A 14,651-nucleotide genomic window follows, 5' to 3' on the forward strand; every position below is an offset into this window, starting at 1 on the left:
TACTAAAGATTTTGTATACCAGTGATATCACCAGTCCCTGGTGCTCGCCATTTTATGCCACTATGAAACCAACAGTAGAATGACTTAATAAAGCAAGAAAGTCAACTTTTTTGGGGTTTACGATTGCTATAAAATGATTTTAACTGAGCTCAGTTTATATAAAAATGATGCATCTTCCGGCTCACAAATTCAGACAAGGATCAAATAAGGTGTCACGGTACAAAATGAAATAAGCACGTTATGTATGCATGAATACGTCAAAAGATTTTTTGTTATTTTACTTTCATCAAAAATGCTTAACCCCAAATGCATAAGTATCTGAACACATAAAGAGCTTTGTTACCAAAAACAACCGAAAAATAATAAGTCAAATCAATCCAAGGACAACCTGTCTTAGAAACAAGATTTGTTTGAACATCAATGTTGAAAATTATAAACAACCTTGAGCGACATGGTCACTGAAATTTGGATTTGAATAGTAACCTTCTGAGTCTCTTCGAACACAATTTTAAGAAGCCACAATCATATAGGACAATCCGACATCTGTGTCAAAAGTTTTAAAAAAAAACGGTAAAAATATGTTTTTTCGTGCATAGCATTACTGGTGTTTACTTATTATTTGGAAACTAGGTTTAGGTTTGTGTAATATCTTACATAATTTTGCAATTTGACGCCAGAAGTTTGATTTAGTTTAATTTCAAAGTACATATACCCTATAGATATTATTGTTTCATGCAGATTGGTCTCCGATGAGAACATTTTTTTGCACTAGACAAAGACCATGAAGATCCCACTTCGATTTATACAAAACTAGATCTGAATTTTGACTATTCCATAATGTGCATGTTCGTACCACAACCTTTCTATGGACCTTATAAGATCCTGTTACGATTTCGCTACGATAGTAACACGTTCTAGTCACGATCTTTCCGATCGCAATACTATATCAAGTAAAAGTAGAGATAACAACCGAAAGAGGTCGTGCAGTTTTCGTGACTAGGACGTACATTTAGTAGAATCGTAATTGAGGTCGTACTGAGGACGATTGTCTTCTTCTTCGTAGAATAATCGTAAAGACGCAGTGAAATCGGGATAGTCGCAGTTAAATCGTGTTAAGATTGCAGCAAAATATTTGCCATTGGATTCCCCGATTGCACCACGTTTCCAATACGATGCTTCTACGCCCATCCCGATCTTACTACGTCCTTTCTACGTTTCTAATACGACTAGGTTATGAATGTTCTGAACATGTTCAAAGTTTGCCGTGGACCTCCACGATCACGAAGACTTGGCAGCTTCTAAATACGACCTTACCACGATCTTTTTACGAGTTTCATAATTTTTCATAATTTCTGAGATCGTATAGTGGGATCTTGATCCTATTTACACGTGATTGGTGTACAATAGCGAGTTTCGATCGATCTGAATTTTAATCAGATTGACGATCTCGTTTAATTTAACCATGTTTAATTTCTATATTTGTATCAATTTGTTATAATTGGTTACAATTCTCTCATTCGTTGACTGTTCATACAGCTAATGCAGGCCCTGTCGACCATGGTTGTCACCGATAACATTTACCACGGCATATTCTTAGGCAGCGGACAGTGGATGTCCTTTCAAAGGCCACGATGTCAAATTCATAATCTCATCGCATTGCACGAACCTCAGATTTAACATACATGTAGTATGTAATCTAAAAAATACTATTAATTCCACTATTTCGTACTTGATTACATCTTTAAGTTTCTATGAGTTGTATACATTGTTTCTAAGCGCGGATCTAGTAATGATCTTCTAATAGATTACAGAACAGGCCCACAAAACGTTGATAAGACACATATTAGGGGAATGCAATTGCCGGTGAGACAAATATCTATATTGGAAATAAACACACAGGTCATCGGATGAGCTTCAACAATGAATAAAAAACCATAAAATTCACAAACTGAGCACTGCAGTCAATGACATACTAGTAATTCAAAAAAAAATGAAGACCACCAGTGTCCATGTTACTGCAGGCTCCTGGTTTCTGCCATAATTTATGTGATGCAAGGTGAATCATTATTTTAGTGCAGCATAGTCCTAGTATCAGAATGTTGTACAAATAAAGCCTATAAGATTCTTAGATAAGGTTAAACAGCTAAAACTATCATATCCAATACAAACCATTTCAATGTATATACATATAAGAGGAATGCTGAACTCAAAGTAACCCCAGTTTCGTTCAGATCGTCCACATCTCTTGTGTACTAATCCTTGATCAATTCCCTGTGATGCATAACAGCCTTCTTATACACCTATTTTATGTGAGCTTATAATTTTATCTACCAAAATTTAAAAAAAAAATGATGTGGAAAGGTTATTTTCACAGAAGATCAAAGATTTAAAATAGGCTTAAACACAAAAGAAAACGTTAATAGTAGTGTTAGTTTATACGTAAACAAACAGACAACTTGATGTGACAAGAAACAAAGCTTAATGGAACTTTCCTTTTTCTCCATTTCAGAGTAGCACTGTATATGGTACATGTACACAAGCAGTGGATTCTGTTTTCTTACAGAGTAAAACAATACATTGTACCTACCTGTTTGTGGTTTTTATCTGTACTGTAGTTACACACAGCCTCTTAAATTTAAGCCTCTAGACTATTCAAAAAAATCTTTTCGAATATATTATTACTTGTTTGTTCTAATCTGATTGAAGTTTCAATCCTGGATATGCAAATTTTACAACTAAATGCCAACTTCATTTTAAATTGTTTTCAGAGGTCGGGATTGTGAGGCGGGGGGAGGGGGGCAGACACACCCCTTTAGTGGGAAACATTTGGTCGATAACTTACAGAATCACTGAAGCATGGCTGGATCGAGCGGGCACCCTCATGGGCAGTAAGTGGACACCCCTTATAAAAATTCTGGTTCCTCCACTGGTCTGGTCAACAGGTCAAACTGTGACAGAACTGAACGTTCAAACGATTTAAATTGTTTGCAGTCAGGTTTCCATCTCGTAGTTTGTCACGTCTAGCATCTTATCTTACTTTAACATGCATGATTTAGTAAACACCTACCTGAGAAGTAACCGTTCTTTTGCTGCCCATTGTCCACGTGGATTTGTTTACAAAAGTCTCTGTCAATGTGGACACGCTTTTATCAAACATTTATGTGATTACAGTAATAAAATATGAGTCGTCATGTATAAGGAGACGAGCGTGTTCCGAAAAACAGTTTTGATTTAGCTTGATTTGTTGGGGACTGTGACCAACTTGAATATGATGCAAGTTACTTTTTAGTCTCATTAATTACATACATATTCCAACAGAGATTACTATAAAACATGTGTTTTAATAATCTTAGCATTCCAATAATTTTTAAGTCACATTAAATTTCAAAATACAAACACTTTTAGTTAATTGAATTTGGTCAAAGTTCCTTTTACTATTTATGCTCACAAATGTTGGCTTTGTAAAAAAAAAAAAAAAAAACGATTCGAGAGACATTAGCTGGAAAGTTTGTTTGTTTCTGTGGTGTTTTTTTCTCACAGATACATGTATGTATCAATCTAATCAAAATATAAATCTCTTATCGAAATTTCGTTATTCTCATATGACGCAAGTTACCGGATGGATCTTTATTTTAATATGATGTGTAAATTTCTTTGATATCTCAAAATTTGATCTCTTTGATCCTTGCCGTATAAAAAAATAACACAATATTAGAGCCCCCCCCCCCCCCCCCTTTTTTTTCCCTGTTTGTGGTTTGAGTAATTTGCTGACACAATATAGACTTAAATTGTTTATAGAAACAAAGAATAATAAATCTTAGCCACTAGAAGAAACTTCACATATTCACAGAAAAGAAAAAAAAATATTGTTAATTTCTCTATCATAAATTCACAACTAAGATGCTCGCAAAATAAAATGAAACAAAAACATTAAGATGTACTATATACTAAGATGTAAAAGATATCATCCTCATTATACAATAATGGTATGACACAGTTGGATAAATCAACAACACTCTTTTATGAAAAGTTAATGGGGGATAAAACCCGATCAAAACATGGGATAACTTCCCGGCTATTGAAAAACTTTACTTCCGATAAATGTATGTCAGCTATCCCCATTATGATTGAAGGTGCAAAGCAAGCAGATAATGCATGAATCTGACCGATATATTCAAGGAAAAAATACACGCTAGGAGCTCGAGATGGTTTGGCTGAATTTAAATCCGTCAAAATAATTATTTCTTAGAAAAATTTGTCATCTCTGTTTGATAGATCGTTGTGTCCAGTTACAAGTTGTACATGCAATTTTTCCAAGACCTGTTTTAAACATCCTTTTAATATTTACACTTTCTGAAGTAGGGATCAACTTTTATTTGAATTATTTAAAAGTGATTTTGCTGACAGTCATTGGTTATATAGTTCTCCCAAAGTGAAACGCATTTTTATATTATTATTTGTTATATTTGAAATTCCTGCAAAAAAAAATCACATGTCTAAGGGTATCTTCACCCATGTTTTCTATAAGTAAATGAAAATAAAAAATGGATTTGACAATGCTTTCTTAAATTGTCAGATTGCTTTGGATTTGTCCATATACCTGTTTCATTGCCTTTTATTTGCCAATATACCTGTGTTATTGCTTGGTTTGTTGATGCATCTGACAATGTAACATTGTTTTTGATTTGTCCATACAATTTTCTCTTTGCCCTCATTTTGCCAATACAATTGTCAACATTTTGCCAATACAATTCATTTTTGTCAAATTGCTTTTGATTTGAAAATACAACTGTCTCGTTGCTTTTGAGTAGTTTATACAACTGTCAGTCTACTTTTAGATCTAATTTGTCAATACACTCATGCACTCATCTCTTGCGTTTAATCTGTTAGTTTTGATTATATAACTGCTGTCCCATTCTTTTGATTTGTCCCTACGTCTGTCTAATTGAGCTTTTTGGTTTGTCCAAAATTCCTCCCAATTGTGTTTGATGTCTCCATACAAATTGACGTCTGGTTGTTTTGGGGTTGTCACCTGTCTGATAAATTTTGATTTGTCCACACACCTGTTGCTTTTCATTTGTCAATATACTTGTCTTGTTGCATTTCATTTGTCAATATAAAATTGAGAATGGAAATGGGGAATGTGCTAAAGAGACAACAACCCGACCATAGAAAAAAACAACAACAGAAGGTCACCAACAGGTCTTCAACGTAGGCTAGCGAGAAACTCCAGCACCCGGAGGCGTCCTTCAGCTGGCCCCTAAACAAATATATACTAGTTCAGTGATAATGAACGCCATACTAATTTCCAAATTGTACACAAGAAACTAACACAAGACTAACAAAGGCCAGAGGCTCCTGACTTGGGACAGGCGCAAAAATGCGGCGGGGTTAAACATGTTTGTGAGATCTCAACCCTCCCCCTATACCTCTAGCCAATGTAGAAAAGTAAACGCATAACAATACGCAAATTAAAATTCAGTTCAAGAGAAGTCCGAGTCTGATGTCAGAAGATGTAACCAAAGAAAATAAACAAAATGACAATAATACATAAATAACAACAGACTACTAGCAGTTAACTGACATGCCAGCTCCAGACTTCAATTAAACTGACTGAAAGGTTATGATTTCATCATATGAACATCAGGCACAATCCTTCCTGTTAGGAGTTTAGTATCATACCATCATAACATATATGAGAAGAATATAACCCGTGTCATGCCAACAACTGGTTTTTGAATAAATGTGTTTAGTTCCGATGCAATATACTTGTCTTGTTGCTTTTGATTGTCAATATACTTGTCTTGTTGCTTTTCATTTGTCAATATACTTGTCTTGTTGGTTTTGTTTGTCAATACGATCTCTCGTTTTAATAATTTTCTTTTTATACAACTTCTGTCCCGTTTAATCTGATTTGTCCCTGTGTTTGTCTCATTTTTTTGAATTGTCCATACAAGTCTCCTTGCTTTTTTGTCTGTCTCGTTGGTTTTTAGTTATCCATGCAACTCTCTCATTGATTTTGAGTTGTGCTTACACATGCTACGTTGCTTTTGATTTGTCAATTCAATGTCATGTTTCCTTTAATTGTAATACATATGCTGTCCAGTTTCTGATGATTTTTCCTACGTCTTACTCATTGGTTTTGAGTTGTTCATACATATTAATAATTGCGTTTGATTTGGCTACAGACTGTTCTCGTTGCTTTTGATTTTCCATACACCTGACACCTATTTCATTGCTGTTTTAATGCATAATGATTGTCCGTAAACTTGTTGACTTATTGCTTTTGATATATTAATATAACTGCTTTCCTGTTTCTTTTGATTTGTCCCAACGTCTGTCTCATTGCTTTTGATTTGTCCCTACGTCTGTCTCATTGCTTTTGATTTGTGTCTACGTCTGTCTCATTGCTTTTGATTTGTGTCTACGTCTGTCTCATGGCTTTTGGTTTGTCCTTACGTATGTCTCATTGCTTTGATTTGTCCCTACGTCTGTCTCATTGCTCTTGATTTGTCCCTATGTCTGTCTCATTGCTTTTGATTTGACCCTATGTCTGTGTCATTGCTTTTGATTTGTCCCTACGACTGTCTCATTGCTCTTGATTTGTCCCTACGTCTGTCTCATTGCTTTTGATTTGTCCATACACCCGTCTCATTGTTTTACATTGGTAGACACAGCTGCTTTCCCGTTTCCATTGATTTGTACCTACGTCTGTCTGTCTCATTGATTTTAATTTGTCAATACAGTTTTTACGTCGCTTCTAATTTGTTAATACAATTGTCTCTTGCTTTTGATTTAATACAATTGATGTTCCTTTCTTATTATCTGCCTTTAACCTGTCTGGCTTTTGATATTTGTTGGTCCACTTGTCACGTTGCTTTGACTTGTACATACACTTGTCACACTTTTGATTTGTCCATGCTTTTAATTTGCATATTCAGCTGTCACACTGCTTTTATTTGTCAATACAATTGTCTTCTTTCTTTTGATCTTTTAATTTCTGTTAATTCAACTGCCGTTTCTATTAATTTGCCTTTTAAAACTGTCACAATGCTTTTGATGCTCAGGGAACCTGATTCGTTGCTTTTGTGTTGTCAACTGTTTCGTTGATTTTGACTTCTCAATATAAATGTCTCATTGATTTGAATATTCACTTGTTTCTTTGATTTTGACTTCTCAATATAAATGTCTCATTGATTTGAATATTCACTTGTTTCTTTGATTTTGACTTCTCAATATAAATGTCTCATTGATTTGAATATTCACTTGTTTCTTTGATTTTGACTTCTCAATATAAATCTCTCATTGGTTTGAATATTCACTTGTTTCTTTGATTTGATTTGCCAATAATAAAAGTGAGAATGGAAAGAGGGAATGTGCCAAAGAGACAACAACCCGACCATAGAAAAAAAAAAATAAAAAAAAAAATACAACAGCAGAAGGTCACCAACAGGTCTTCAATGTAGCGAGAAATTCCCGCACCCGGAGGCGTCCTTCAGCTGGCCCCTAAATAAATATATACTAGTTCAGTGATAATGAACGCAATACTAATTTCCAAATTGTACACAAGAAACTAAAATTAAAATAATACAAGACTAACTAAGGCCAGAGGCTCCTGATTTGGGACAGGCGCAAAAATGCGGCGGGGTTAAACATGTTTGTGAAACATGTTTTGTTGCTTTTGGTTTGTCAATACAATGTCTCTTTAACTTGTATTTCAACACAACTGCTGTCCTGTTTCTTCCCTACATCTTTGCAACTCATTTGTCCTTGTCTGTACAACTGTCTCGTTGGTTTTGATTTAGTCAAATAACTGCCTCATTCACATTGGTTTGAATTTGTCCATTCACTTGAGCTGTTGCTTTTGATTTGTCCATACAATGGCACTTGAATTTTCCTTCAATACAGGTTCTGTTGTTTTTAGCTCACCTGGCCCGAAGGGCCAAGTGAGCTATTCCCATCACTTTGCGTCCGGCGTCCGTCGTCGTCCGTCGTTCGTCGTCGTCCGTCGTCCGTCGTCGTCCGTCGTCCGTCGTCCGTCGTCGTTAACTTTTACAAAAATCTTCTCCTCTGAAACTACTGGGCCAAATCAAACCAAACTTGGCCACAATCATCATTGGGGTATCTAGTTTAAAAAATGTGTGGCGTGACCCGGTCAACCAACCAAGATGGCCGCCACGGCTAAAAATAGAACATAGGGGTAAAATGCAGTTTTTGGCTTATAACTCAAAAACCAAAGCATTTAGAGCAAATCTGACATGGGGTAAAAATGTTTATCAGGTCAAGATCTATCTGCCCTGCAATTTTCAGATGAATCGGTCAATCGGTTGTTGGGTTACTGCCCCTGAATTGGTAATTTTGAGGAAATTTTGCTGTTTTTAGTTATTATCTTGAATATTATTATAGATAGAGATAAACTGTAAACAACAATAATGTTCAGCAAAGTAAGATCTACAAATAAGTCAACATGACCAAAATGGTCAGTTGACCCGTTTAGGAGTTATTGCCCTTTATAGTCAATTTTTAACCATTTTTCGTAAATTAAAGTAATCTTTTACAAAAATCTTCTCCTCTGAAACTACTGGGCCAAATTAATCCAAACTTGGCCACAATCATCTTTGGGGTATCTAGTTTAAAAAATGTGTGGCGTGACCTGGTCAACCAACCAAGATGGCCGCCACGGCTAAAAATAGAACGTAGGGGCAAAATGCAGTTTTTGGCTTATAACTCAAAAACCAAAGCATTTTGAGGAAATCTGACATGGGATAAAAATATTTATTAGGTCAAGATCTATCTGCCCTGAAATTTTCAGATGAATCGGTCAATCGGTTGTTGGGTTGCTGCCCCTGAATTGGTAATTTTGAGGAAATTTTGCTGTTTTTGGTTATTATCTTGAATATTATTATAGATAGAGATAAACTGTGAAAGCAATAATGTTCAGCACAGTAAGATCTACAAATAAGTCAACATGACCAAAATGGTCAGTTGACCCGTGTAGGAGTTATTGCCCTTTATAGTCAATTTTTAACCATTTTTTGTAAATTAAAGTTATCTTTTACAAAAATCTTCTCCTCTGAAACTACTGGGCCAAATTAATCCAAACTTGGCCACAATCATCTTTGGGGTATCTAGTTTAAAAAATGTGTGGCGTGACCTGGTCAACCAACTAAGATGGCCGCCACAGCTAAAAATAGAACATAGGGGTAAAATGCAGTTTTTGGCTTATAACTATGAAACCAAAGCATTTAGAGCAAATCTGACAAGAAGTTAAATTGTTAATCAAGTCAATATCTATCTGCCCTGAAATTTTCAGTTGAATCAGTCAACCCGTTGTTGGGTTGCTGCCCCATAATTGGTAATTTTGAGGAAATTTTGCTGTTTTTGGTTATTATCTTGAATATTATTATAGATAGAGATAAACTGTAAACAGCAATAATGTTCATCAAAGTAAGATCTACAAAAAGGTCAACATGACGAAAATGGTCAGTTGACCCGTTTAGGAGTTATTGCCCTTTATACTAATTTTTAACCATTTTTCGTAAATTAAAGTAATCTTTTACAAAAATCTTCTCCTCTGAAACTACTGGGCCAAACTAATCCAAACTTGGCCACAATCATCTTTGGGGTATTTAGTTTAAAAAATGTGTGGCATGACTTGGTCAACCAACTAAGATGGCCGCCACAGCTAAAAATAAAACATAGGGGTAAAATGCAGTTTTTGGCTTATAACTATGAAACCAAAGCATTTAGAGCAAATCTGACAAGAAGTTAATTTGTTAATCAAGTCAATATCTATCTGCCCTGAATTTTTCAGATGAATTGGACAACTGGTTGTTGGGTTGCTGCCCTCCAAATGGTAATTTTTAAAGAAATTTTCCCGTTTTTGGTTATCTTGAATACTATTATAGATAGCGATAAACTGTAAACAGCAATAATGTTCAGCAAAGTAAGATCTACAAATAAGTCAACATGACCTTAATGGTCAATTGACCCCTTAAGGAGTTATTGCCCTTTATAGTCAATTTTTAACAATTTTCATTAATTTGGTAAATTTATGTAAATTTTTACCAAATATCGTTCTCTGTTACTAATGGGCAAATTTCATTATAGATAATATTGTAAGAAGCAAAATCGTTCAGAAAGTAAGAACTTCAAACACATCACCATCACCAAAATACAATTTTGTCATGAATCCATTTGTGTCCTTTGTTTAATATGCACATAGACCAAGGTGAGCGACACAGGCTCTTTAGAGCCTCTAGTTTGTCTTTTTTCCCCTTTGACTGTCTCACTACCTTTAATTACCAATACACCTGTAACTTTGATTTTGACGCCAATACACCAGTTTCATGCAATTTTTGTCGTAAAAGCGAGACAGCAATCCTTCATTCCATCGTCGTCTGCCTTGTCCATAAATATTCACTTGGGTTAAGTGTTTGAGATTTTGATAACTTTCTTAAATCAAAGTGCTGGATAGCACCTCTGGAAAGTTTGCAACTGTATATGTGCATTATTTCAAATAGGTTATAGACGTGTATTATTTCAAATATGTATTTAATCACAGTTTTGATTTTTCAAACTAAACCATTATCTCGCAGCAATTTCCAAAAATCACTTTTTATGCCCCATTTATGGGCATTATGTTTTCTGGTATGTGCGTCCGTTCATCCGTCCGTCCGTCCTTTTATCTGTCTGTCCCATTCAGGTTAAAGTTTTTGGTTGAGGTAGTTTTTGATGAAGTTGAAGTCCAATCAATTTGAAACTTAGAACACACCCGTGATATTTGGGGTCCGTGACTGAACTAATGTATATAACTATGCGTAAGCCTTATTTTAGTATTGGGATTGTCATATGATAAAGTCATGCCCATTATAAGATGCAGTTTCCTCTGCTTTCAAAATCATTCTTTTTGAACCTGTCGACCTGGAACTTATCAATTATTGGTAATATTAATTATTCGGAAAACAAAAGGCCCTGAAGTATTTTTTAATTTTTTAATCAACATGCAGCATTGTCCTATATTTATTCATTTAGTTATAAATAAAGTTGAATTCTTTGATTCGCTGTTTTATGTCATGCCCGCTAACAAATTGAAAACTGTACCTATACACCTTATTTTAAAAATTTTAGTATTCGTATTGTCATCTTAGAAAGTCTTACTGATTAAAATACTACAATAGGGAACAATTTGACAATGATTGAATTTATTAGTGTCAACCCTGCAATTATGACTCGTGTATATAGCAAAATTCGAAATACACCGTTTGGTGGTGCACCTGTCAGATGAGAAATGTACAGATAAGGTAATAGAAGAGGGACGAAAGATACCAAAGGGACAGTCAAACTCAAATATCTAAAACAAACTGACAACGCCATGGCTAAAAATGAAAAAGACAAACAAACAACAGCACACACGACACAACATAGAAAACTAAAGAACAAACAACACGAACCCCATAGGTAATAGGTGAATATACATGTACTATTGGTATTGGTATCGGATTCGACCCTAAACTTTTGTACTCACTTGTGTACTATGGACACATTCTCGTTTTATATATATACATATCTATACTTCTAAATCTAAAGACCGTTTTTATGTTCACCTGATAAATGTATAACCGAAGAAAGCTACAAGTCAAACTTATATAAAAGGGTAAATATACTTGATAGGGTATACTGAACATTTCACCCCTTTACATCTAGAATGGTAAAAGTGACGCCAACAAAATTCAAACTTGACTTGTGTTTTGTGTTTAATATAAGAATTGCGTATAAGTTTCATAAAATTTGGTTCATGCAAACTAAAGTAAGAGAAGAGAAATCAATTTTGGGATGCATGGACATACGTACAAGTAAGGGACGTACATATTTACAGAAAAAAACAAGGATAAAACTCAATAAGGTGGGGGCATAAAAATAGTAGTATGACCTCAGGAATAAAACGTTTATATAATTAGATTCATACAATGTTGATCTGAGGTGCTTATAACCCTGTAACACATTTTAGTTGCTGCTGTGTAATTACCATTGAAGCAATGACATTTGAGATTTTTGTTTTAAGCCATTCATTTGATATACTAGTAATCATTGCCTCTGTGTTAGGACGACACATTGTTAATTATAGGTCAATCTTAAAGAATCATACTGCCCCAGGAATAAAGTCTGAGGATAAAAAGTTCTGGATCCGCCACTGCATTGTTAAGCACTAAGAAAGTCATTGTGCTACTTACATGCTTCAAGCAAATAAGGCAAAATTCCCAATAGAAAATGCTGACTCAACCTGTCCCATTTGCAGGATTGAAGAAGAAAACCTTATTCATTTCATTACAAGATGTCCTGTCCTCGAAGGTATCCGTAGAAAACACTATGGAACCATCAAGCAAGAGATAGTGAACAAAATTGGAAGCATTCAGTGGAATAACAAGTTCCGTGATAGAGACATTATATGCCAATTGATAACAGACTGTAGGAAACTCACTGGAGAACATCTGCCCTATGATGCAGAGCTTATGAACAATATAGAGTCAACATCTCGTAAAATGTGCTATGATATGCATGTAAAGCGTCTGAACGCAATGAACATAGATTAAAACAAAAGTGAATATGTACATGTACTCAGTATTAACCATAGTGACTAATCAATAGCTATCGTTTATATATCATCTGTGTGCTTAGACTTTAGCATGCTTAACTATAGCATTATTGTAATTTGAATGGCTTAATCTGTGTGGCTTGGCTTACCTGCTAGATTAACAGTAGCAAATATTAGTGGCCTTGTCTTGCTGTGTTGTGCTGATTACAAAACCGTTTATATGAACACTTTTTAGCTTTTAAAAATTTCAGTCTGAAATTGTTAGTCTGTATATATTAACATTTAAAACAGTCCATAGTTTTATGATAGTTTTAAATAACATTCTATGTGGAATACTTTTAAAATGGATTATATTGTGCCGTGTTACATAAGCCTCACATTCTATATTGATATTTGTGCCCGTGTAATATAAGCCAACTATTTCTTAAAATCCGTTTGGATGTGCTCCTCATTAGCAGGAGGAAGATACAGAAAAGAAAAAGAAGCTAGTACATGAACAAATGTTATTAGATCATTTTAATAATTTCTACAGCACTTGTCTTTAGCTTGACCTCGGTCTTGATACACTGAACTATAATATTCTAAGAAGTAGATGATGACTTGGTTGTTTTTAAATTATGCGGATGCTATGATAATTGTCATTAAGGTTCATCATAAGGAATTGAAAAATATGGCCGTGTTTACACCTCCAAAATTACTATGAGTACAGACAAACTGGTATATCCAGGAAAGTTTTAAGGCATGGCAGGAACTAGATATATAAAAGTTATATGAAGTCTACGTTTCAGAAAATTAAAAACTTACCTGGATTTTGATGTTCATTTTTTTCCAGTCTGCAGAAGATAGCAAAATAAACAAACACCCGAGTTTCATTTGATACGGTCCACTCAGTTACACAGTTAAATCACCTATTGTTTACAGGTGTCTATTGTCCATCTATTGTCCATTTAAATCAATACTACTCACAACATTGATTATATGAGGGGAGCTTCTCAATCGTTTTCACTACTTAGTTAATTTTTGCACCTTCTGCAGGAACGAAAAAAAATGGATAGCAAAATCTAGAAAAGTTTATAATTTTCTGAAACATAAAATGCATTTAAAATTTATATATCTAGTTCCTGCCATCCCTTAAAACTGTTGCAGGTGTATAGGTTAGTCTGTACTCAGAGTAAAATTTGGGGTGTAAATACGGCCATTTTAGCCAAAAGGTTATGATGAACCTTAAGACAATGTTTTTCTGTTGTCAGTTTGATCCACTTGAGCATGCTGAACGAGTGAAGGTCCTTATATCCACATTAGAATGTGAAACAGCTAGATATTTAAATAACGCAATAAAGTTTTCAAATGATTTTTGGCATCAAAACTTTCAGATCGATGTCAGTTTGGCAAAAACAATGCACTTTTCTATTAAAGCCGGTATTTACCTTTACTCGTCCTTGGCGTGAGACACAAGCCATATAATTGTCGATTATTCTATATTCTATCACCTGTGTATTGTTAAAATAAATCAAACCATTATCACTTGTCAATTACTTGTTCTCGCATACCGGAATCTTTCGATACACTCGGGCTTTTACTTATTCAATAATAAACAGTTGTAAATATCGTACATAGTAAAAAAAATAGTGCGGGAAAATGTTCATTCATGAAATATTCATGAATGAAACGCTGTCTCGCGTAGATTTCTTTTGATTTTCTCTTCAGCCAATGGCCGATCCGCAAAGTAGTGTTTGTGATATTTATTTTCAAAATGATGTTAACTCATCTGAATTGTCGGTGAACATTTATTCCTTTTTTTTCAAGCTGTAATCATTTCAAAAGATTAGCAACTCAAAATACCGGTATCCAAGAATCAGAATTCGAACACTAGTACTACATTATCATGGAGCAGAACATTGCGATAGTCTGTCTCATCAGAAGTTAAGGCTGATGCCTATGGAAAGTAGCTATAGCAAGCTATAGCAAACTTTCCAAAAAATAGCATGGATTTATACCAAATATGGACATAACTTGTTTATGATAATAAGATAGTATCAAGAATTAAATATTGTAA

General features: G+C 34.6%; 1 protein-coding gene across 1 annotated transcript in view; it reads right to left on the reverse strand.

Moving 5' to 3' along the window:
- LOC139516754 (coiled-coil domain-containing protein 167-like) overlaps positions 1 to 3,133 on the reverse strand; it is a 40,703-nt gene extending 37,570 nt beyond the window's left edge. The window contains exon 1 of the mRNA XM_071307039.1: positions 3,068 to 3,133. Within this exon, the coding sequence (XP_071163140.1) occupies positions 3,068 to 3,097 (30 nt within the window). The 5' untranslated portion in view covers positions 3,098 to 3,133. The remainder of the gene's footprint in view (positions 1 to 3,067) is intronic.
- Between the last annotated feature and the right edge of the window lie 11,518 nt (positions 3,134 to 14,651).

Source organism: Mytilus edulis, chromosome 3 (genome assembly GCF_963676685.1).
Source record: "Mytilus edulis chromosome 3, xbMytEdul2.2, whole genome shotgun sequence".
In the NCBI taxonomy this organism is placed as follows: domain Eukaryota; kingdom Metazoa; phylum Mollusca; class Bivalvia; order Mytilida; family Mytilidae; genus Mytilus; species Mytilus edulis.